Genomic DNA, 26,360 nt, shown 5'->3' with positions numbered 1-26,360 from the left:
ACTAAGTCACAAACTCAGCTCTTCAGAGAGGGCAGGGGATGGCAGTATAATTACCAGCAGAAGGGACCTGGCCCGAGTTCAGAGAGGATGGTGGGAGAGTCAACAGCAGAGAGGACACTGAACTAGTCCCGAAGGTTGGGCCTAGCTCCCATGTGCAGAAGAGCAGAGAATACTGATTCACTAAAAGGATCAGATTTCAAATGACTTAAATGAAGTGTCCTGTATCTTTTAAGTCACTGCATCCCCACTGTCTAATCTGCATCTAGTACAAAACGACCCCTCTGGAATATCATCACCTGAGAAGACAGAGGGACTCACAGGAAAAGACAGGCCAGGAGCAGAACACATGAGTGTAGCATAATATGGGGGTGCTATAGACATTTCTTATAGCAGCAGGAGGAAATCAGGTTTGCGGGAGGGAGTGGTGACGGGGCTGGAGACTGTCCAGCAGTTGTGATGCTTGACTCTATCAGCCAGACTGTACTGAGATTTGCTCAGAAGAGAGGTAAAGCACAACAGGGAGGCTATCACTGCAGGATGGCTCTGGTGAATCAACAGTCTAATCCACTGAGAGATTCAAACTGTGAACAGACTATCTGAAGGTGATGGAATGCTGGCAGGTGAGGCTGGATGGCGAAGTGTATCCCCAGGGGCTTGTCCATCCAGGGACTGTGTCTGGCCTCTTTCTGTTCCTGCTCTGCTCTGAATCTTGCCAGTTGTGGCAGATGCTGCTCTGTCAGTCCCCCCTGCCCTTCAAGTTACAAATCACAGAGAAGCAGAGTGTTACTAACAAGTCAGTCCGTAGTAGTACTCAAAACAGACAGTAAGAGCTCCTACTTCCTGGAGTAATCCCCAGTCAGTCTGACGGAGCTGTGGAGGATGCACAAATGAAATCCAGATGACATTCTATGATTCCTGGCTGTTACCTACCCACAAGTCCTGACAAAAGAAGCCTACCTGAGGACTGACACTTTAGAGTCAGGACAGAGCCAGGGAGAGCAAGGGAGTGCATGTACTTCACAGAGCCTGCAGGGAAGGGACTGGTATTCCCAGAGCTTATATATGAATCACTGCCAACATCCTGCCTGTAGCCCTATGTCACAGTTTTGACCCATAGAATTCTATGACGGTACACTATTTGCTATGTAAACCACAACAAAGAGAGGGCTACATTTATTATTTATTATTTGCTATGACAACTGCTAAACAAGAATACTTTATAAAGAAAGCAAGCCCAAAGCTCTGACACTATGACATGCCATATTCCTTCCCCATAAAAACCAAATCAAACCAAACTAAAACCCAAGCAAAAAACAAATTCAATAAATGTCACAATTTTGCTCTATTAGAAGAGATTTCTAAGAGCAATTTTAAATGATTATTAAGGCAAAAGAAGTTCATTTGCTTCTCATCTATATTAGATACATGAATTTAATCTTGACCACTGACCTTTATGTGACTGCATTACTGTCTGTTAAACAATGCCCACAGTAGTATCACTTACTGAAAGTTAGAGCACCATGAATACTGGAGTGTGCATCATTTCCTAGGTTCTGACAGGAAGGGAGACTTGCCCAGATGTGTACAGCTGAGTGCCAGAGCTCAAATATAAACACTCGAGATTATCCAGCCAGGCACAGTGGTATACTCATGTAATGACTTCCAGGTCAGTCAGGCCCACAGAAGGACCGCGAATCTTAAAATACAAAAACAAAGTACCAAACTCCACAATAACAGCCTCAAATGTCACACCATAAAAGAGAAGGATCAGAAAGATCATGTAGCCCAGGACTTGAGACACAATGTATGCAAAGTGAGATCAAATTAACAATACCATCTCTCTTTTACAGACACCTACTTTATAGATCTGAAGAAGAAGGAGGAGGAGGAGGAGGAGGAGAAAGGAGGAGGAGGAGGAGAAAGGAGGAGGAGGAAGGAGGAGGAGGAAGGAGGAGGAGGAGGGGGAGGAGGAGGAGGAGGAGGAGGAGGAGGAGGAGGACGAGGAGGACGAGGAAGAGGAAGAGGAAGAGGAAGAGGAAGAGGAAGAGGAAGAGGAAGAAGAAGAAGAAGAAGAAGAAGAAGAAGAAGAAGAAGAAGAAGAAGAAGAAGAAGAAGAAGAAGAAGAAGAAGAAAAAGGATTGTATGAAACACCTGGTTTGTTTTTATTTTATAAAAGCCATAATTTTCACGATTCAGAAGTACAAAGCACTGTTCTTCAAGGCCAGGTTTTGAAAAATCTCTTATATATTTAAGTTTTTGCTTTCACACATATGTGTAAAAATGAAAGGTTCACATTTATCATTCAGTTTGGCAGACTGCTTTCTTTAACTTAAGGATTCAGAAAAACTTTTGGGGATCGTCGACTAATCTGTTCTATTTTCATTGAAAATTATGCTAGGAATGTAGGTTCTGACAGCCTGAGCCTCCAGTTTCTCGCCTCTGGCCCATTCATTCTGTGAATATCTCCTTTTGGACCTGAGGGTGCTGTCACAAGGGATGTGGTGGTGGTGGTGGCACTGTGCTTCACCCCCACTGCGTTAGCAAGAACTGTCCCCCCTCTCCTCGGCAACTCAGAATCATGGATAAAAGGTGCTTACTTCTGTGTGCTGTAAGTCACGAGGAGCTCCTCTCATAGTCCAAGGTGGTCGACATCTCCTGACAAAAGAAGAAATCTGTTTACTCAAAATAAATATAAGGAACCCCTTGAAACTAAAGATAAACAGTTTACATAGTCTACAATAAAACTGAAGCCAAATGGTTAACAAATAACTTTATCAAACCCTTGTCACTTTTAAGAACGCCCTCAATTATTAACCAAAAGATGTATTACACACAACTAGTTATGAGGTTTTACAGTTGTTTAATAGGGAAGAATTGGCCCCAATTAAACTGGCTAGACTAAGGCTTTTTAGATTACTAAAACAAATTAAACTTTTTAAAATGAGAATTTAGGTGATCTTAAAACCTTTCTAAAATGGATAATGAAACCGGCTAAGTTGTAACCTCCCTGGCTTTATTAGTTATATTAAGATAAATTAAGTGAGATTAAAATCTTATTTCATTTATTTACCTTTGAAAATGAAGACCGTTTAAGGGTTACACATCCTCAGCCTTGGCGAGTGCGACCTCAATTAGGCAAGTCAGAGTGTCTTTAAAAGCTCTGTGCTTATGCTTCCAGCATGGGGCGAGGTGGTCATTAAGGTACCAAAAGTCTCATAAAAAATCCAAAGGTGCACTAGTGAAAAAACGCTCAACAAGATGAAAACTGATCACATCCTTTTCAGAAAATCCAGTAATTATTTTAGAACCAGTTTTAAAGTCAGGTTGGGTTTGCATGGGTTTAAGGTGCCACTTGAGCAGCTCGACACCTTGTGGACTCTTTAGACCGCATCTGAACCTATGGTGAGTAGTATACCATGGCACGTTTAATTTTATACCACTTTTAAAGGAAGCTGTACAAGATTTAGTGTGACCCTGTTATGACAAGCGCTGTTAGAGGAACTCTTTCCCTGTTTACAGCTATTTATGAAGGACTTTTTAAATAGAAAAACATGAAATCGTTAGCTCACACACACAAAATTTCTTTCAAAAGTTTATTTAGTATCAAGCAAGAGGAGACTTTGCCTAACACTACAGAACATTTCAGGACTCAGTTACAAAAGAATACCACATTGTCTGCACTTGGAATCGGCTCCCTTTTTACGCAAGTTGGCAAGAAAGAAAGAAAGAAAGAAAGAAAAAAAAACTAGCATATGGCTGAAAGATAAAATAACTAAATTCTATGGAAACCTTTAAAATGAAAGGTGAGGCTTATGTTAAAGAATGGATTAACATATTTAGTAAACCTATCTTTTTGTTTAACACTAGTTAATCAAAGTTATTTTTTTCCTTTTCATAGCCTAGTTTTCATATACAGACTGCAAATAACAAAATTTTACATGTCCTTCTTCTCCCTGCCAAGTGGATGCTTCAACAAAGTGGCTTTAAGTTCCATCCATTCAGATTTTAAGCATTTTGATTTATTTAAAAAGGGATTGGTCATAGAAAAAAATTACTTTGAACAGTATACAGGACGGTGGAGATTGGCTATTTCACACCATCAGACAGTACAATCAGTATCTGCCATATGGCTGGTCTCTGTAGACGCCCTTCGCCGTCCTCGCCGAAGGAGCCTTATGTCTTGAGTTAGTCCATTCCTCTTGCCCTAAAATCAGGAAGATGAATCATAATTAGGCCACTGTCATGAGGTCCCAGGCGCTTGCTTCATCTCTCAGAACCCAAAGCGAATGTCATACAGGAGATACCTGTCTCTGATGGACTAATGAAAGAAACACATAGGGGATTTACTTAAAAATATTGTGAACACAACATAAAATGACCATGTCATCAGCGACAAGATGGCCTTGAGAAAAAGAGTGACCTTTGTGTTGGGAACTCCAAGAAAAATTCCCTCCTGGAGCAAATCCAACAGCTTTTACTGAAACTATGAAGTGAATGAAAAAGGTCCATTCTAATTTCTTCCAACAGCAAAGACAAAAAAAGAATAGATAATTTGGGAAAGAAAGAAAGAAAGAAAGAGAAAGAAAGAGAGAGAGAGAGAGAGAGAGAGAGAGAGAGAGAGAGAGAGAGAGAGAGAAAGAAAGAAAGGAAAGAAAGAAAGAAAGAAAGAAAGAAAGAAAGAAAGAAAGAAAGAAAGAAAGAAAGAAAGAAAGAAAGAAAGAAAGAAAGAAAGAAAGAAAGACAGGAGAGCAAAGTGGAAAGGGCAAACTAAGAAGAGAAAAGTCGAGAGGCTTGTTTACAGGTTCTCCACAGGGGGACTGCAGGAGGCACACTGGTGTAGATTTCCTCAGTAACACCACAATCGTGAACAGTGAACAGGACGCATGCTGGGCAGCTGGCAGTAGCCACAGATGCTCTACCACTTTTACCTCCTGAAATTCAACACAGTCCAGTGTCAGGACTTTCACTGAGGTATTGCCAGTTCTAGACAGCAAACAGTTAAGTCCCTGCTGTAACACGGAGCAATCGAAAAGCCATGTGTCCCCAGAGACCAATTTAAAAAGCTGTGAGAGAAAAATGCTTAAAATGACCTCTTCTGATACAAACATGCAATCAACGTCACTCCTCTGGCCAACTCCCATGAACTTAAGTAGATAGCACTCACCAAACCAATGTATCTCTTTTAAGCCTCATGAATTAAAAAAAAAAAAGAGCAACCCACAAAAGAAAATAAAAAACACTCAATATATGGCCACCCCTGCCCCTGGCAGGGAATATAAAATGTACTTCAAAGTGCACCAGAAAATGGGTTTTCATTTAAGGTCAGGGAAATGTCACAGAGTTAAGTTCCCAGGATCCTGAGTCAGGGGCACAGGACACTAGGCATTCCTGGAGCTCCGCCACCAACAGAGGCTTCCTGTTCCCTGATCCCTCTGCCCTGCAGCAAAGGCACTTCTTACTATCATGTTGTCGCTACAGACAATTCTGTTAATTAAACCCGTTACCCTTTTTGCATATTGAGACTCTGGTCATGGATTGCCCAGTACCTTATGGACTCCCTCAGAATGAAGAGGAGTTACCTCCTAATGAGCCTGAGAGACTCTCGTATCTCCTCCCAGGATCAGCTTTTATAACCTTTATGAAATGATTTTTGGTATAATTTTTCTCAGGTCTTGATGTTGGGAATGAATTAAAATAGAAAGATGGGTGTGGAAGAAGCTGTGAGCTATAATCTCAAAGGCGTCATCTCCTTTATAAGCGAGAAACAAAGATACGTCAAAAAAGACCCATGCCAGCAAATATCTGCAGTCCGGCAGCCTGCTCTGTTAAAACAGTGAGAAGGTCAGCACTGGCCATCAACCCAAACAAAACGCCTAAGTGTGCTGTCTTTAAATATTCCGCTTAACTATTAAATGAACCTCTGGAAATAGCAAGGTGTACACAGAGCAAACAGGAGGAGGAAGAGGGTCCACACACAAAATGAATTCATCATTTAAACAAGGATGGCTTCTAATCAGGACTTTGACGGTTTGTCCATGGCCGTTTGCCCTCTCTTTCTTGTATTATGGCCACTCACCATAGGAATCATAAGCCTCCTCGCCGAGTCCATGCCCATAATCATAGTAATCAGCTCCGCTGCACGAACAAAAGAAAACACTGTTAGCACAAGATGTTTCTGCTGTGGGGTTAAATCATACCCAATGAAGGACTCAAAATGAGATAAACTAAAAATAGAATGGGCTAAAGTGGAATTAATTCCTGAGATGACAGAACACTGAGAGAAGACAGACTTTTTGACTATCAAAAGCTCTACTCTTAACTCCTGAGTCTGTCTTTCAAAGCACATCATCTGTCCCATCGCCCCATGGTGCATGAAAGACAGGAGTCCTCAGAGGGACTGCCTGGGAACTGTATGCCAACAGCAAAGGCTGGGCTCACAACAGGTGCTGTGGGGGTGGGGCAGGAGGCAGCCACCCTAGTCTTTCCAAAACATTGAGACAGTTTTTAAACTTCTGCATACTTTCCACACGACTTGGTACTGTGACAGTTGAGGGCACTTTATTCATCTATTAAACAGGAGGCCTGAAGTGTCTGCTTTTCTCCATCAGCATTACTATATTGTCATCAGAGTGGCAAAACCCTCAGGCTGGGTGCCTGGCCAATGTGTAATAGGAGAGCAGCTGAATTGTCCCAGGGGAGTTACAAGGCATTTTCAACAAATAGGCAAGTCGAGGTTCTAATCTACCATGTCCTTGAGACCGGAAGGAGAGCCTGCAATAGACAAGATGGTGCAGATCCTACAAAAACAGTAGTACCACCTTTGATGGTTCTGGCTGTTTGTACAGAGAGAAGCTGTATGAATGTTTTGAGTATCAGAGGTTAGGTTCCATTTCTCCCCTTAGGCTTCCTTCTTTCCCACCAATTTTGCAAGAAACTAGCATCTTCATTATTTCAAGTTCCAATGAGCAAAAACAAGGCTTTCAAGCACAGTGGAGCCCAGCTTGCCTTCCACACCTTTCGCAGCATGGTGTCTTTTGTTGGCTGTTGAGATACACATGCTCTGGGGCAAAGATTGAGAGCTGTCAATCCAAGTTACAGTAAGGATGCCAGGGAACCAGCATAGCTCAGTCAATTTAATGCCTAGACCTTAGCTGCAAGTTGTACCCACACCTTATGCCTCACCCTGTGTTTCCTTTCTTGGATACTGTCATCATTTCTTGTCCTAACCTATACCAGAGGCTTGACAGCAGGCACAGAGGGAGGAACCAGTGTGTGGAGAAAGATACACACACACACACACACACACACACACACACATACACACACACAAAGAGACAGAGGCACACATACAGAAGCACCGACAGACACACACCCAGAGACACAGACATACAACCTGCGCAGCTGACTCATTAGCAGCTTCTCTTGGGCACAATCCCACCCACCCTAAAACTGCGTTCTGTCATCTGACAGTGAGCTTCCCTGGAGAAGCTGAGGGGCACCACCCTTGCTGGTGGTGGCACCTGCAAGCAAGGCTCTGTGACCATGCACAGGACAAAGGCAGCTCCCTTCTTTTCCTCAGCTGCTAACTCTTCCACAGGCCTTTGTTCCCACAGAGTTCACATGACCCCTCCTCACAATCAGCCCAGATGCAAGGGTCCCTGGGGAGACACTGCACAGTCTTAGTAACTGCTCACAGCTTTATTTTTCTCTAGATTCTGCTCTCTCTCCTCCTCCTTTTGTAGGCCTAACTTTCCCTGAGGCACAATGACCATTTCCAGTGAGAAGAACCAAGCTGGAAAAAAAGTGATAGGTCTCCACATTCAGAAAGACGAACAACAAAAACAAAATAACACAAAACAAAACAAAAAACCAAACCCAACATTTAGCAAGAGAACAAACAAGGCCCTTTTATATAACATTTAATGACAATGGCAGAAACTCAGCGCAGCCAAAGGTTTAAAGGCAATGCTGATGTCTCATCCAACATCATCAAGACCCCCGTGGTGTCTGAACTCTGGCCTCTGTCTGCAGAGTCCCTGATGAAGTTACTCCTGCATATATACACACAGTCAAGTGACAGTTCCACTGGGCTGGGCTGCCTAGATCCTGTGGTGCCCCTCAAGGCGCAGTCACTGAATATGATTCCAAATGAGTCAAATCACCTTAATTTATTGCAAAGAAATGGATGAATAATGCCACCAAGAAACTAAATTTCACTGAGTCGTGTTTTTCTTTTCCAGAGTCAGAGGCAATATTATAATAGCCCCTTAAACAAATCAACTTCATGGTTCTTAAAAATTTGAACCTGGTGTACAGATAAGCTCAGACTGCCCTTCACAAAACTGAAAGGGCTTCCTTTCCTCAGACAACTCCCAAATGGTTACCTCAGAGCAGACATGACAGACAGGCACTGAGACTAATAAACCAAGAGTGTAACAACCACTGCCTTGATTAAATGACGTCACTGGTAATGAACATCCACGCAGGCTGGGAATTATCTGTGAGGAGCACACACACCTCAGTGTGGGGTCAGACTGTGAACATTTTCCAGTGATCAGGAGGATAAAAGGCAGCATCATTTGGCCCAGCATTGGTTTGGTGATAAGACAATCTTAGTTTTGACAAGTGAAAACTTTAAATTGGCATTTGCTATCACTTCACCCAGTTTCTGATTATTTATTGCAGGACTGTCATCAGGCTGTGGAGCGGGAGCAGCTGCACCCCATTCTCCTACCTGTCAGCGCCATCAGAATTGCTTCCATGGCATTTCATTTCGTGTGCCTCAAATGCCTATTAGCCAGAGATGTGTCCTATTTCCCATGGCTAAACTAAAAGCCATGTCATCGCAGAGGGAACACAAACACTAAAAAATCCCATTTAAGGACCCAACTTACAATATTAATAAAAACAAACAGAAAACAACAAACAAACAAACAAACAAACAAACGGGTGAGGATGAAGAGTCCACACTGCATCAGAAAAGACACAGGTTAGCTTCTCCCTCATGGGGAAGTTAGGAGTGGGCCTTTCGCCACCTCTGCAGACCGCTCCACTCCTGCCCCCAGTACCATGATCACAGAAGCGCAGCAGAGCTCCTGTCTAGAGAAGCTGCCAGTAAGGCAGTGGGCTAGCTCGCAACAGCTCCACCCCACTCTACCGACTCCTTTTCCTCAGTTTACTAGGAGTGAGCTCACACATTCTTAAAACCTTTAGAATGTTCCTTGTTTCCATCACCCAAGTCAATGAACAAGCCTGAGCGCTACAGGATAGCACGAGCCTATGACCTCTTCTGAGGGAGCTCAGGGCACCGGCTGGAATAGCTCACGGCTTCTGTCCTCCTTCCAGAAGGAAGCATGTGCAGCATGCAGTGAACACAGACTACAAACGGCTGCGCCCCCTTTTCCTAGATCACCCCTTAGGTAAAGAAGGAAGGCTTCATAGTAACTTCCTCGGTCCTTAAACCTGGTGGTTAGATCTTTCCACTGATTTCTACTTTAGAGTCACTGGGCCAATTTTACTAGTTTCTTCTTATATTTCTATCAGCAAAGGAAGCCCTCAGTGTTGTTGTATGCCTGCGAGCAGGCCTTAGGAAGTATTTGCTCCAAACACCTCATCCTTCCTCCAGCTCAGTCTCTGAAACTCTTCACAAGGGGAAACTGAGGCAGCTCTTTCCTCCTTGTGCTAACCGCCTGAAGCCTGAGCTGGGAAGAAAGGCAAGCATTCTGCATTAGCTGTGTCTCCTGCACACATGCACAACTACAGTACTGCATTCGTGTGCAAACACTGCGCAGTATATCTCCAGCAGGTCACCGACCCTGAGGCCTATTGGTTTCGGGGTCTGTATACATAATGTTCTGCTCTGTAGATCCTCAGAACTCTTCCCTTCATGAATCACCTTTGTGGCATGCCTGAGGATCATGCCATTTGAACACAAAATAATTCTGATTCTTAAGGTTCTTTCTGTGGTTTCCTCTCTTAGTTTCTGGCAGGGCAAGGCAGTCACTGGAAACCATCTCACCATCCCCTGTCCCCTCAGACATTTGGCTCTGTGGAGGACAAGGAACTTCTTGCCTCTTTTCTACCACTGGTGTCACCTGGCCATAAGCCTGACAATTCCTCTTAGATCTGTCAGGTTGGAGCATCTAAGCTCAGACGTCAGTCCTCTTTTCCTATTTACAAGAACCCCTTGGTGATTTTATGTAGCCACTTTAAGTAAAATCTGAATACCCAAACCTCTCAATTTTACACCATCTTTTACGGTGTTTCTTCTAAGATTTCTATTTATGTGCTGATTGCCTTTTAACATCTAAACTTCTAAAATACACTTCAAACTAAAAACACCCTCCACATCACATCAGCCTTCTTAGCTCCTCCCTCAATCTGACCACCCAAACACCACTAACTCTTAACCAGGACAAATCTGTCTAGTGTGCTGAGAGCAAGAAGTCTGGAGACTCCTGTGCAGCTGCATACCTTCAAGGATGCTTGCACCATGCCTGCCAGGGCTGCAGGAAGACTGCTACACCCATCTCTCCATGCCTTCAACTCTGGTCCTTCATCTCACTCTAGGGCACAGCACTCCAACTGATACAGACAACACTTCTCCATCTCATCTCAGTTGAGTGAGAAGGCAAGACCCGTGAGAAAGGTTTAAGTGTTTGTTCTAGTCAGTAATAAGGCTCAGCTTCCCTCAGAACAATGTCCAGGACACAGAAGGTACAACTCACTGAATATTAGCTTAATATACTGAATGAGTGAATGAATGAATGAATGAATGAATGAATAAATGGTGAGATTATAGTTGAGAAAACTATCCAGACAATCTGGGAAGACACAAGGTTATGAGTAGTAATGCTAAAGGAGAGGCATCTATTTCTCCTCCTGTTCTAAAGGGATAAGACAGAAATGCTGAAAGCTTGTTGCTTTGTGCGTGTAGAAGGATCTTGACAAAATAAAATTAGATCCTGAGTAGAATCAGGCATTCAAAAAAAAAAAAAACCCACAAATGGTATCTTTGCCTGTACTAGACACTGAGCTGAAAATTCAGACAAAGAAACAAGGTGTCGAATCTGTTCCTGTCAGCAGCACAGGGATATGGATGTCCCACACAGCCTCCTCTGAGGTAAGAAGGGAAAGAGAAGACTATTCAACACAGCTGTCTGAGAGGAGCCCGGGATAGTGCTGGAGGAAAGCAGGAAGAAATAAATGGGATTGGACTTCTTGGATTCTTGAAAGAAAATTCCTAATTTACCTACTATATGGAAGGCATTAGTGCCTAATATATAGCTACATGTTTAATCTATGGTCATATTATATATACCATATAGCAGACACTGCTCCACAAACCTCTAAAGTACATAATATTAATTTCTTTTTATTCTTCAAAAGTGAAGCTGTCTGAGGTTAACCTTACTGTACGAGAATGGCCACGAGAAGAACGAGGCTGGAAGGTCAGTTGGGTCAACTGGATGCTCACAGCAGGCTGCATCCCTCACACCTGCAAAGCTGCGGAGTCTGGCAATGACCCTGCAGACAGCTGAGTGGCACACGGACGGCTTGTGGCTTGCAATTCTTCACCTCCTCTCTGCATACATGACACATGGCCAGCCTACTTCTTCGGCAGCTGTTATGCCCTTTGCAGCGACTAGAAAACTACCTTTGTTTTTAGAAATCTTTCTTCTTTCTAAAAATTCTTGTTCCTGACTTAGTTTCTTTCCCGATGTGGCTGTGATGAAATACACTGACAAGGGCAATTTAAGGGAGAAAGGATTCATATGGGTTCTGGTCCAGAATGTGTGGTCAGTCCACCGTGGCAACATGGTCAGAGCAGTCAGGAGACAGGGATCGATGCAAGCTAATTCTCAGCTCCATTTGCGGAGTTCATGTAGACGAGTCCCCCGTCTACCATTAAGATGGGTCTTCCCATATCAAAGTGACGTGGGACAGCATGTCCAGAGAGGCCGATTTCCCAGATGACCCTGGACCCTGTCCACTGGCACCTATACACCCCCAACTGTGTTTTCCTACTCTGGCAGTCTGCTGGGCTCCTTCTCAAGTGGGAGACGCAATCCTTCATCTCTTGGCCGCTGTACATTTTTTTTCCCCCTATTGCTTTTTTTGGCCTTACCATCTCCATCCCACTTCAGAGCTGGTTTGGTCATTATGGGCCATGTCTTCTTATCCACATGGCTAGTAATTACCAAATCCCCCAGCCTATGAGGATTGTTCTCTCAAGGTATGCCACTTTTAGTGTGCTGGGTCTCGTGTTTCCAAAAAGCTTTGCAAATTTTGGCAATGCATGAATTCTTGCTTCTCAGGTTCTCAGCTTGCTTGTCTGTCAATAAAACACCCATACAAACATGCACACACTCACTCACACACCCTTACTTAAAATACTTTCTTGTGGTAGAAAGGGGTCAGAGTATTATATGAAGTGGGATATTCAAATTGCTTATCTGTTTGAGGGGGTGTCTCATGGGTCTCCTAGAGCATGGTATTACCAGACCCGTGGTCTTGTGCAGACACTACTCTGCATTGATGGGCACTGGAGACCAAGCCAGGCAGACACTGCTTTAGAAGTAGCTCTTAGAAGCACCTGAGAAGGCTCCCTCAGTCCTGGCCTCCTGTGTGAGAGCCCTACCCCTAGCTGCTCACTCTTCATAGTACCCTTCTATTGAATAAGGTTTTGCCATCTCCTGCTCCACCCTGTGGGTTGATCTGTTTCCTCATTCTTTCTTTGGGAATCTTTTAAGACTTTCTGAGAGTTCATGGGGCAAGATTCAAGGAAGGATGGGTGGCAGGTGGAACTGATGCATATTTTCATTCAGCTCTGTGCTTTTCTTTGTACTCCATTTAAATTTACTAATCATTCAAGTCCTAATTCTGCAAATCTGTGAGTGGGGGGGGACACCATTTACTCCTCAGAACAACGTGACAGATGACATAAGCTTGCCATTCACATTGCTTCTCAGGACTACATCACACATCAGAACTCCAGAATCAGGGATACCCACAGCTGGACATGAGCATGGGGACCGGAAGCGGTCTGCACCTCAGTGAATTCTCAGTGAACTCTGAAACTATTCCTTGTTCCTGTAGTTCTGACAACTTCAGACAGTAGCACTGCTGAATCCCTCTCCAGGTCAGATGACTACGCAATACATCTTTGGGATAGAATTTTCAAGGCTGATTTTTCCAGTTATTTGGTTTGTCTCTTTAAGGAAGATCTTCCTGAATATATTATCATCAAATTAATGTTTAAGCTAATAGTTGGTAAATTCTTATTATGTGACATAAGCTATTGATCTAGAGCAATGTCCCTGTTCAGTGTTTCTATTCTACTAAGAGCCATTAATCCTTATACTAACAGTGAAGAATTTCTATAGATAAAGCAGACTAAATGAAAAGTAATATTTCAAATGAAATTTTGGGAGTATTCTTACTTTTCCATTATCACAGATAAGTGAATATCTGAAATTCCTTCGGGGTAAATAGCTAAAAAAAATTCAATCTACTTTCAATAAGAGTCTTCTTTACCTAAGAGTTCTTTCATAATATTTAATGGCATTTCCTCAGGAGGACATTGAATAAAAAGCCACAAAATCAGGTTGTAACAATCGATGAAAGAGGCTCTAAGTGAAGTCAAGGCAGCCCACTCACCTGCATTCCCACAGGGACCCTGCACCTCAGGGCTGTGGCACCTAGTGTGGGGGAATTATGGCTATCTTCAGTGTTTTGCAAAATGCGTTCAAGAGAAACAGGGGAATCCTATCCCTCTACTGGAGGAGTCACACTTGAATTCATACAGTGCCCTGTGACAGACAAGCAAAGCAGACATTTCTGCTTACCAACAGCTCAGCGTGAGAGGACAATCCATTTCTTTCGAAGCATGCACATGCCTAACACAATTTAGACAAATTGCCCCATCCTGGTGCTGCCTGACCCAGGGATGATCCGTCTTTCTCTTACAGTTACTGTTCCATCTTTTAAATGGCTCAGAGCCACAGCTTTTCAATGTGTGTCTTGGGGACCCCCAGGATTCACGAAGTAAAAATGTTGTCACGATAATAAAAACTTGAGATGCTATGTGTCTTTTCCATCCTGCTGACATTTACATCAAACCATGTGGGTAAATTCGTCGTGCTTCACCAATAATTACGGCAGTAGTAGCAAACCATACTCTCTAATGCGAAAGAAACTGCAAATCACTGACTGCTCACAGGAGTATGAGCACTTTTAGCCATGAAGTCTTTTCTAATAAGGGAATGCACATTGTTTTTTATAGTCATAATGCTTCTGCACACATAACAGACAAGAGTGCAGCATCAGCATAATACACCTGCATGGGGAATGGGATCCTTGTACATTGCTTTACTGCAAGCTCTCCTCATTTCCACAATCTAAAACTGAATCTACAGCATTTCTACTGCATTGAACATTATAAATAATGTTCAATTTAAAAGGCCAGGACAATTTTATTGTCTAATCAGGAAATCCCTGTCTCTAAGAGAAAGGTGCAGTAGCCCTATCAGGCCGGGAAAAGGGAAGGCTCAGTTTCCTGAACTTTCTGAACTATTAAATCTGGCTGAGAGATATCACATTGCTCAGAATATCCACCATGGGGCTGATAGGAGCAACAAAAGAAACTGTCAAACAATTTTATCATGTTGTTCTTAAGATACAAAATAAAACTTTGTAAAGGTGATAAATAAGAAGTAGGTATCTTGGGCATGTTAGGCAAGCAGCCCGCCCCTAAATATCACTATTACACTCCAAGAATAAGGAACTTAAAAACCATCATGATATTTAATCTGTTTTACCCATTTTTCAACATACTAGAAAATGACAGAGGAGAAAAATCCTTCTCTTTCAATAATAAGTAGTGACTGAAACACACACACACACACACACACACACACACACACACACACACAGAGTTGGTTGAAGAGATGATTCAATGGTTAAGAGAACATGCTGTTCTTGCAGAGGACCTGAGTTTGGTTGCCATATCGGGTAGATTACAAGTGCCAGGGACTCCAAGCCCAGGGGATCCAATGCCCTCTTTAGGTCTCCATGGGCACCTGCACTCATGTGCACATATTCACATATGCACATACATATAATTTACATACAAATAAAGTCTTTAAAAATATTACACTGATTATATTGAAATATTTAACAGTAATTTTATTTTTATAAAGCTGAGAGGTATTAACATATACTTTTTAACATGGCATTAATGTCAGTTTATATACCATGAATTTCTATGAAGAAAGTTCATTTACTTAAGTTGTTATTACTCCAGAAAAAACAATATGACCTGCTTGACTTATCTAATCCTATTTGGGGTTTCTAAATACTTTAGGGCCTGAGCAGGGCTGGGGAGGTGGTTCAGTGCGTAAAAGTACTTGCTACACTGACCCAAGGCACAGGCTCAGTCACCAGAGCCCAAGGGAAGGGGCTCACAACTCCCTGGGCATCCAGCTCCAAGGGATCTGACCCTCCTTTGGCTTCCTTGGGCACCTGCACTCACCCGAATATATCCAAACAGATACAAACACACAGAAACACTGGCACACATACTGACAGACACACAGATATACATAGACACACACACACACACACACACACACTTCAAAATTCTTTTAGTTTAATCCCTATTTCACAGACTTGAAAAATGTGGATCTGATAGACTAAGAAATTTCCTTTGAGTAATGAAACTGGGTCACTGTGGAGCCAGGACGACACAAGACTCCTGTCTAGGAAAAGCCCCACTCACTTTCTCTGAGCTCAGAGCCCCATGTTCCCCAGCCTTATATTCTAGTCTGGGGTCCTAACTCGGGCAAGGTGCAAACGTCAGGAGGATGTCCTCCTGCAGAGGCTTTCCTACCCCAGGTTTTAGCCCCTACACTCCGCGAGGTACTACATGTGCTGGCGTTGGTCTCACATCACATGGCATAGATCCTACCACTTTATGTGTGGGCACAGGGACCCCAAGAGCTGCTTTTGCCCATGACTACTCCATCATAGTAGCCGACCCCTGGGATACTGTTAGCCTTTCCCAATCCCATTTAGATTTTCTATAAATTGTCTCTTAAAGTTGAATAGGAGTAGGTTTACTTGGATAAAGCTGTCATGAGCCTGACAATCGGAAGGGGATGGACTATGCACGTGCTCCTGGAGCCCACCGGGTGGGTCCTCAAAGTCTATGCCAGTCATTGCTGCTCCAGTGTGGCTCAGACCAATGCCTGCCTAGCTCACGTCTACCTGTTTCACACAGCTGTGCGAGGATTAGGTATGGCTAAGGACTAACTTGCCAGGATTTGGTTTAACATCTCAGTTGGGACTTGATCTTGTTTTCCCTGTTGGAAGCGGCACCATTCTGAGTAGGTGGCTCCATCTTTGGAGATTCAACTTCTAGAAGTGTCTCAGACATAAAAAATGCTCAATCACAGACAGAAAGGAAGGATGCTAAAATGAAGAAAGTGGCTTATAATGCTTCATAAGTCACCACTGCAGCTGTGGCTTAGATGGCAGGCTGATGACGAATGTGGGGTAATTAGAGTTCACACATGCAAAGTACTTCCACTGGCCTGCCATTATATACAAAATAAATGCCGGCTGTTGTTCCTAACCCGATTGTTATAATTAAGGTTGTAAAGCCTCATTTCAGATGTAATAATCACTTTGTCTAATAAAAATGTTTTAAATGCCAATCAAAGATACCAGTTGCCTCCTGCAGCCCCTTTCTACTGTGAAACACTTTAAAGTGTCACCTGCGCTATAAATGATATGAACATGCTGGCTGGTACTTTGTCAAATCAGAAAGATGAAATTGATCATTGGTCATGTGGCCTACCGATGGGCATTCAGGCTACACTGTCCTAAGTCAGTGACTAGAAATGATTATTTTCAAAGACTCTCAGCTATTAAGCTTGGATCACTTGTCACAGCCACTCGCTCCAATGTATCTGCCAGGAGGTTTCACTCTCTGTTTAAAGTTCATCTCCCCAGAGAGCCTCAGAACCATTTTTTCTCTCCTCTGTTTTCCACAGAGAGAACAAAGCACAAGCTTACACCCTGGAAAACACATGTCTCAGAGAACATCACGATGCCTGCATCCATGGCTCCTATCTTAATGGAGGACCCATTGCAACCACAACTGTCTGCTATGATCTAGAATTACCCCAGAGACAACCCTGCTGACACAGCTATGAGACATCCTGTAAACTAGGTTAGCCAAAGTGAAATGACTGAGCATAAATGAAGGCAGTGACATTCTACGGGATGGGGTCAGGAATGAATACAAAGGCAAGCTAGCGTCCACACCCATCATTCTCTACTTCCTGACAGGATGTCCTGAGGTCAGCTGCCATGCCTTCCCTCAAATCATGAGCCCAAGTAACCCATAAGTGGATTTTGTCAGGGCATTTTATGGCAGTAACAGGAACATAACTAATACATGTGGAGTGCAGTGTAGTCATGGAACCAACTTGTTATAGGTGATGTACTGTGCTAGGTCTTCTAAACATGCCATCGTTCCCAGTGATTTGGCTATTTCATTGTATAAATCTATTTGAAAGCAACACCTTCAGACACATGCAGCTCCCACACTGTGCTGTGTGAGATGGTCTGGATGCCTCTTCAGCATCCTCCTCATTCCAAGCTTGTTGAACTGATACATAGCACCTACTATGTGTCTACCTTGGGAACACAGCAGCAAACACAACTTGGTCTTTGAAATAAATGAAATGCGTCTAATGTCTAGTCCCTCATACAAATCAAACAAGTGGGTATGTCCAGTGTGGTGCTGTAAAACCTGGGAGATCAGAGTTGTGTAGATCACGGAGGGGAAGACTGCCCACGCAGTTTTAGGGGACACAGAAAGATTTCTACGAAGAAGAAAGGTCTGCATTGGCAAGTAATAAACAAACCAGACAAAGAGGGGGGAAAGCACGCCAGCCGAAGACTTACAGTCTGACACAGGATGAAGAAGCAGTTTCAGAGACACGAAGTCATCTGTCTATTCAAGGCCCCTGGCAAGGCTACCACAAGTTGGGAAAAAGCCCAGTTACTCTCACTTGCTCTTCACTGTAACATCTAATTTAACCATCAATCATTGCACTCTAATCTGTGATACGTCTGAGTGCTTCAAAAAGAAGGCATGTCACTTCAGCTGACAAAGGAGATTACTGGAATTAAAAATCTCATGATCAAATCTAGGAGAAAAAGTCAGAGACACATCTAAGGTACAGGAAACACCCCCCATTGTGTCACATACCCATGAAACCAGGCACTCGATTGTTTCTTTCAAATAGGTATACATTTCTTTGTTGTAAGTACATTTTATCTTAGCAAATAAAATAAGTTCATTTTTATGTCAAGGGAGAAAACCAACAAGATAGGCTGCCTGCTAACATGCATTTGCTCTTTATTGAAAAGTTTGTTTTTATCATACTAGAATGAATATTCTGCTTGCATATGTATATGTGTATCACATATGTGTCTGGAACCTTCAGGGGCTAAAAGAGGGCATCAAATTTCCGGGCATGATAGATGGTTGTAAGCTGCTGAGTGTTGCTGAGTCTGTCATTTCCAAGAGTGGCCAAGTCCCCTTTAACCAGAGTCATATCTGCAGCTGCACTCCCTCTTCCTAACCAGGGGACTCCTGACAGCTGCACTAGGGATGGGCATGGGAGCCAGTGATAACATATCAGCCCAGTCCGGGGCTTCCTGGCTCCTGTTGCAGAGGAAGTAGTCATGGAGACAGGAAAACTCAAGGAGGGGAGCTTCCAGGAAGCTCCTAACTGAAGGCTGATTTGCTTCGAAGAGGGATGGACAAGGATATCTGAAGTCTAGACCTCAAGCTTCAAAATGTCCTCTCACTAGCCAGGAGCTGCTTTTCATTCTGCTTCATAATTAAATAGATAAATAAGTAAATAATACAAAATATCTTATTGGGCTGATTCATGGTAACACAGCTCAAAAGATCTGAGAGAAGGATATGGGTGTGCTCAGTCCTGACCCAGAGACCACAGCCACCCTTCCTACTGGGACAGAAGAGTCCTGTACTCTCTACTTAAAGGATGCCATATAATTGAAAAAACTGTTTTCACCTAGATTACCAGAAAAAAAAAAACATGTAAAAGGATAACAATCCTTGGCTGGTCAGGACCTCCCACTGCCAGGAACCACTGGTGACCTCCGCACAGAAGCCTAGCACTGTGCTGGTATGAGTTTCACAGACCACAAACAGACATCACCACTGTGATGCTAGGCGATGCCATATGGACCTCCTACACAGCCAGGTCTTCATCTTACAGGGGTGTTTTCCATCTTTCCTGCACCCACTTCAGAAGAGATCAAGGGAACAGTTACCATGAAACAGGCTTTGAAGGCAAACGAAGAAGCCAGGCTTCAGTTTTCTTTGTGAACATTTAGGCAAAGTTAATTCTACTTTCTCATTAGGAACGCTGTTTGGAAAAGTGCATCTTTCTTGAGAGTGCTGCAAAGTCTAAGTGTAACAGAGAGGTTGCTCAGAGACACCACTGACAGTATTATAGCAGGATTCTCTCCCTGGAGACACTGATATCACATGATTTATTCAGTCAACATGCAGTGACGCCTGAGCGTGAAGTGCTTATACATCATGACACAGACCTAATGATAATAACAAAAGGGGACATCGTTTTACACTGGCTGCACCCAACTGTCACTCCCTAACTGCACCGCATGCACAGGAAAGGACACAAGTGTTCTATCATCCCAGCAGTTAGATATAAAGTTTCAGAGGAACGCTGCAAAGCAGCAGCTCATGCCCGCACAGCCAGTGGCAGAGCTAGATCTCACAACTGACCTCTCTGTACATAGTACTCAAACCACACACTGGATTTTCCAGGTAGAATCAACAACAAGATGCAAGGCGGAGAACTGTGGTATGTGGATTGCAGGGGAGGAGAGCATGGGACAGGGTTCAAGACTCATTCTGGAAGATCAGGGGGCTGACAGGTTGCTAAGAATGAGCTTCAAAAGAAAAAAAGATTATGTGCTCAAGTTTCAAACCATAAAATCGTTTTTTGGGGGCAATACCCGAGAAGCTGAGAGAGGCACTGCATATGCACTCTGTGGCATAAAGGAGACCAAGGTTGAATGTGTATCAAGTCCATTTGTTTGTATTTCCAGTTGTGTTAGTCAGCCAAGTCAATGTGCAGAGTCCATGGTGGGGTGCACTCTTGGTACTGAGGTCTGTAGCTGTTGCCAGCATCAGAAATGCTTTATCAACATCTTAGAGCAGGTTCACAGTGTTCTACTGTCTCAATCTCAAACATGTTTTTACTATCAATCCTTCTATCTGCCCTGTTAGAAAAACCACAAAGTAGCCTGCAGCTTTGATGTAATGATTTTACAGACAGCAGAGGGGTTGACATGAAACAATATCTTCTCTTAAAATCCAAGACCATGAGTTATCTCCATTTAATAGATGCCATTATATTCTATATTCAGTGTTAATGACTGTCAGTACAGAAGGAAGTGCAGTTTTACCAAAATTATCCCTAAGAAGCTTGACATATTCCTAGTGAAATTTCTAAACAGCACTCCCACTTTGAAAACAACAGGGCTCCTCTGTCTTCTCCTCCTCCCCCTTTCTAAGGTGTAACTCCTATATATAACACAAAAATTTCAAATTCTCTATCAGTGTGGCCCATTTTTGAACTTGTGATCTCCCTGACTTACTTGCCCAGAGAGAGGGGCTTACCAGCTGTGTATGGCAATGCCTGGAGAGCTTCTTCAAAGGTTAAACACAAATGTTTAATGTAGTGGTTCCAAAGCCTCTGTTACCTACAAACAAGTCCACACAAAGGCTTGAGCAAAGAAGCTCACAGTGGCATGCATTATCCAATGACAACACACAATGGCACAGTCTGGTAACCACTATTAGATGGGTAAGCAAGCCAACAGTGGTATACCAATAATATGACCTATTACTCAGAAGAAGAAAAAAGTGATATCTTACAAGTATGCAATGAATGTATAAGGTCACACAGCAGGTGTGGTTATCTGTGTATGAAACATCCAGAGGAGTTAAACATAAGAGTAAACCTAGGAGGATCCTTTCCATCACAGAAACCATACAATGAAAGGGAAATATAATAATAGAAACTGAAGAAATCTAAAACATCATCAGAAAAAGCCTACACTCAAGAAAACTGGAAAATCTGGATAAAGTGGACAATTTTCTAGACAGAAACCAGGTGCCAAAGTTAAAACAGGATCAGATAATCTAAAAAGTACTACAACCCCTAAAAAAATAGAAGCAGTCTTTAATAGTCTCCCAACCAAAAAAACAAAACAAAACAAAACAAAACAAAACAAAACAAAACCCCGGACCAGATGGGTTTAGTGCAGAATTTTATCAGACCTTCAATTTTGACCTAATACCAATACTCTTTAAACTATTCCACAAAATAGAAACAGAAGGAACACTACCCAATTCATTCTATGAAGCCACAATTTCACTAACACCAAAACCACACAAAGACCCAATAAAAAAGGAAACTTCAGACCAATTTCCCTTATGAATATCAATGCAAAAATACTCAATAAAATTCTCGTAAACGGAATCCAAGAACACATCAAAATGATCATCAATCATGAACAAGTAGGCTTCATCCCAGGGACATGGGGATGGTACAACATATGGAAATCCATCAATGTAATCCTACTATATAAACAAGCTCAAAGAAAAAAACCCCACATGATCATTCAAATGCTGAGGAAGCATTTGACAAAATCCAACACCCCTTCATGATAAAGGTCTTGGAAAGATCAGGAATTTAAAGCCCATACCTCAACATAGTAAAAGCAATATACAACAAACCAGTAGCCATCATCACACTAAATAGAAACTTGAAGCAATGCCACTAAAATCAGGAACTAGACAAGGCTGTCCACTCTCTCCCTACTGGTTCAGTGTAGCACTCAAAGTCCCATCCAGATCAATTAGACAACAAAAGGAGGTGACATTTGGAAAGGAAGACATCAAACTATCACTATTTGCAGATGATATGATAGAATACTAAATGATCCCAAACATTCCACCAGAGAACTCCTAAACCTGATAAGCAACTTCAGCAAAGTGGCTGGATATAAAATTAACTCAAACAAATCAGTAGCCTTCCTCTACTCAAAGGATAAACAGGCTGACAAAGAAATTGGAGAAACAACACCCTTCACGCTAGTCACAAATGATATAAAATACCTTGGTCTGACTCTAATAAAGCAAGTATAAGATCTGTATGACAAGAACTTCAAGTCTATGAAGAAAAAAAATATAAGACAGTCTCATAAGATGAAAAGATTTCCCATGCTCATGGATTGGTAGAAATAAGATAGTAAAAATGGCCATCTTGCTGAGAGCAATCTACAGAGTCAATGTAATTGCCATCAAAATTACAACTCAATTATTGTTAGAGTTTGAGCAATTCTCAAATTCATTTGGAATAACAAAAAACCCAGGATAGCAAAAACTATTCTCAACAATAAAAGAAATCTGGCAGAATCAATATGCCTGACCTCAAGCTGTACTATAGAGCAATAGTGATAAAAACTACATGGAATTGGTACAGTGACAGGTAGGTAGATCAATGGAATAGAACTGAAGACCCAGAAATGAACCCTATGGTCACTTGATCTTTGACAAAGAAGCTAAAACCACCCAGTGGACAAAAGACAGTATTTTCAACAATTGGTGCTTGTTCAACTGGTATACAGAAGAATGCAAATGATCCACTTATCTCTTTGTACAAAGTTCAAGTCCAAGTGGATCAAGGACCTCTACATAAAACCAGATACTCTTCAACTAATAGAAAAAAATGTAGTGAAATTCCTGGAGCACATGGGCACAGGGGAAATTTTCCTGAACAGAACACCAATAGCTTATGCTCCAAGATCAAGAATGGCAAATGGGACCTCATAAAATTGCAAAGCATCTGTAAGGCAAAGGACACAGTCAATAGGAAAAAAGAGCAACCAACAGATTGGGAAAAGATCTTTACCAATCCTACATCCAACAGAGAGTAATACCTAATATATACAAAGAACTCAAGAAGTTAGACTTCAGAGAGTCTATTTAAAAAATAGGGTAGAAAGTTAAACAAAGAATTCTCAACTGATGAATACTAAATGGCTGAGAAGCACCTAAAGAAATGTTCAACATCCTTAGTAGTCGGGGAAATGCAAATCAAAACAACCTTGAGATTCTACCTCACATCAGTCAAAATGGCTAAGATCAAAAACTCAGGTGACAGCAGATGCTGGTGAGGATGTGAAAAAAGAGGAACACTCCTCCATTGCTGGTGAGATTGCAAGCTGGTACAACTACTCTGGAAATCAGTTTGGCAGTTCCTTAGAAAATTTGACACAGTACTACCTGAGGACCCAGCTATACCACTCCTGGGCATACACCCAAAAGATGCTCCAACATGTAATAAGGATACAAGGTCCACTATGTTCATAGCAGCCTTATTTAAAATAGCCAGAAGCTGAAAAGAACACAGATGTCGCTCAACAGAGGAATGGATACAGAAAATGTGGTACATTTATACAAAGCAGTACTACTCAGCTATTAAAAATGCTAAATTCATGAAATTCTTAGGCAAATGGATGGAACTAGAAAGTAACATCCTGAGTGAGGTAACCCAATCACAAAAGAAAGCACATGATATGCACTCAATAAGTGGATATTAGCCTAGAAGCATGGAATACCCAAGATACAATTCACAGACCACATGACCCTCAAGAAGAAGGAAGACCAACATGTGGATACTCTGGTCCTTCTTAGAAGGGGAATCAAAATACCCACAGGAAGAGATACGGTTTGGAACAGACACTGAAGGAAAATCCATCCAGAGACTGCCCTACCTGGGGATCCATCCCACATATAGTCACCAAACCCAGACACTATTGTGGATGCCAACAAGTGCTTGCTGACAGGAGCCTGATATAGCTGTCTCCTGAGAGGCTCTGCCAGTGCCTGACAAATACAGAAGTGGAGGGTCACAGCCAACCAATGGACTGAGTACATAGTACCTAGTGGAGAAGCCAGAGCAAGGACCCAAGGAGCTGAAGGTGTTTGTAGTCCCATAGGAGGAACAACAATATGAACCAACCAGTACCCCCAGAGCTCTCACCAACCAAAGAGTGCACACGGAGGGACCCATGGCTCCAGTTGTATATGTAGCAGAGAATGTCCTTGTCAGACAGCCTGGAGACGAGAGTCCCTCGGTCCTGTGAAGGACCAAATGCCCTAGTGTAGGGGAATGCCAGGACAGGGAAGTGGGAGTGGGTGGGTGGGGAGCAGGGAGAGGAGGGAAGGGATAGGGGGTTTTCGGAAAGGAAAGGAGGCAAGGGGATAACATTTAAAATGCAAATAAAGAGAATATCTAATAAAAAAAATAAAGTTGAGATGGCAAGACACACATACATACACACACTCATACACACACACACAAAAGAGTAAAACAAGGGTATCTTGGGTTGAGGATATGAAAGAGATACAAAAAATAGGTATAAAGGAGATTACTGGAGGAATAAAAATGTTCCAGTGACTCAGAAACTGTACATATACTAAAATAACCACAATTTAACTTAAATACTTAATTTTATATCATATTAAAAGAATATGCTCCGTGTATGATATGTCCTATACTTATATATGAAAATGTTCTTAAGTAGCCAGACCATATACACGGAATACATTCAATGAAAATTAAAAAAAATTTTTTTTTTAAAGTTTAGGCCTGAAAAGATAGCCAAAGGTTAAAAGCACTGGCTGTTCTTCCAGAGGTCCCAGGTTCAATTCCTAACACCCACATGGTGGCTCACCGCCATCTATAATTCCAGTTCCAGGAGATCCACCACCCACGTCTATGGCTTCTGGGTATTCATGTGATACACAGACAAACACATAAACTCTAAGCAAAAGACCATACACATAAATTAAAATCAAAATGAAAAGTATGTTTAAAAATCATTTCTAAGTATTTAGTTTTTGGTGCTGCTAATGTAGTTTCTTTAAAGTGCTAAGATATTAATTGTTGATACACAGACATATGCAATATGTATATTCTGTAGTCAGTTCCAGTAAGCTTTCAACAAATCTTTCAGTAATTTCAGTCAGGCACGGCTTTCGCAGCTAGGCCATCCTTCCCAGTCTGGTCTGTTCCAGTCTGTGTGTCTACTTTCTCCTGTCCTTGCCATACTGGGAGGTCCTCAGCACCACAGGGAACAATTTGCATAATTTGTACTGTACTTGGCAGGAAAGGAGGATGGATTTCACATGTAGTATTTCACTTTGCTGGCTTTTAAAAATAACTTCCATTTTTTTTGCAACAAGTTTTATCAAGTCAGTGGAAATTACCTTTTAATCTTATTTGTCCTCAATTCTAGGTGGCATTGTCAATGTACATCAAATTCTGTCAATTAGATTTCACCATGTATGGAAATGATCACGTGATCATTTAATGTGGGGAAATACAGAAGTCTCATTTTATTCAACCCTTTTGGTAATGAGGTTAATCTGCTTACAGAGACAAACCTTTGTCTTCATGCATTACTACACTTAGGATTACATGTACGAGTGACTGCATATTTAAGTTGCACAAGTGACTACCACCTAGAGCTATTTTGGGTTCATCTTTTTTTTTTTTTTTTTTTTTTTTTTTTTTGTAATGCCTCTTTCTGATGTCAGAGTCAGGTTTGGTACAGTGGCCTCAGAAAATAAACTAGAAACCTGTCCTGACTCCTCCACTTCCTAAAGAACTGCATAACATCAGACTGAATTTTCTCAAAGCCTGATGGGATTGCTGGCAAGACACCTGACTGGAGTTTCCTTTTGATATTCTTGCTGCTATCACATTCTTTATCAGAATTTCTAATCTGTACCATGCTGCTACATGGTCTATCACATGTAGCTGTCCATCCTGTAAGCTCATGTGCAGATCACAAATACACCAGCAACCACATTAGTGATGCTTAGGCATGTCTTTCTGTTCTGTGTAAATACACTTTTTAATCAATCAGTAACTGTGCTAGCTTCTTCAGGCAAACAGTTTTCATTCATCCTAAGTTCCTGGATCTGCCTTTGAGAAAAGAACATGTGTTTTCTGTCTTTCTGGGATGAGTCATTTCCTAGAAGTCCTTCCCCTCTTAATGTAACACGGCCCAGATTTCATCTGCTGGAAAAAATATGAACACAAATGAGGAACTCACATATAAAAAGAATTCTTCATCCTGCCCCATCATGCAGCCATTCCAACCACCTATCTGGGCTCTCCACCAAATATACCAGAATCAATAGGTAG

At 42.2% G+C, this 26,360-nt stretch overlaps 1 protein-coding gene across 2 annotated transcripts in view; it reads right to left on the bottom strand.

Annotated features, from left to right (window-relative positions):
* Positions 1-3,579: 3,579 nt before the first annotated feature.
* Khdrbs3 (KH RNA binding domain containing, signal transduction associated 3) overlaps positions 3,580-26,360 on the bottom strand; it is a 163,532-nt gene continuing 140,751 nt past the window's right edge. For both annotated transcript variants that reach the window (XM_052161316.1, XM_052161317.1), the window contains exons 8-9: positions 6,077-6,135; positions 3,580-4,204 (exon numbers count right to left, since the gene is read on the bottom strand). In XM_052161316.1, the coding sequence (XP_052017276.1) occupies positions 4,113-4,204; positions 6,077-6,135 (151 nt within the window). In that variant the 3' untranslated portion in view covers positions 3,580-4,112. The remainder of the gene's footprint in view (positions 4,205-6,076; positions 6,136-26,360) is intronic.

Source organism: Apodemus sylvaticus, chromosome 17 (assembly GCF_947179515.1).
Source record: "Apodemus sylvaticus chromosome 17, mApoSyl1.1, whole genome shotgun sequence".
NCBI lineage: Eukaryota > Metazoa > Chordata > Mammalia > Rodentia > Muridae > Apodemus > Apodemus sylvaticus.
This window is presented reverse-complemented; position numbering and strand designations above follow the sequence as displayed.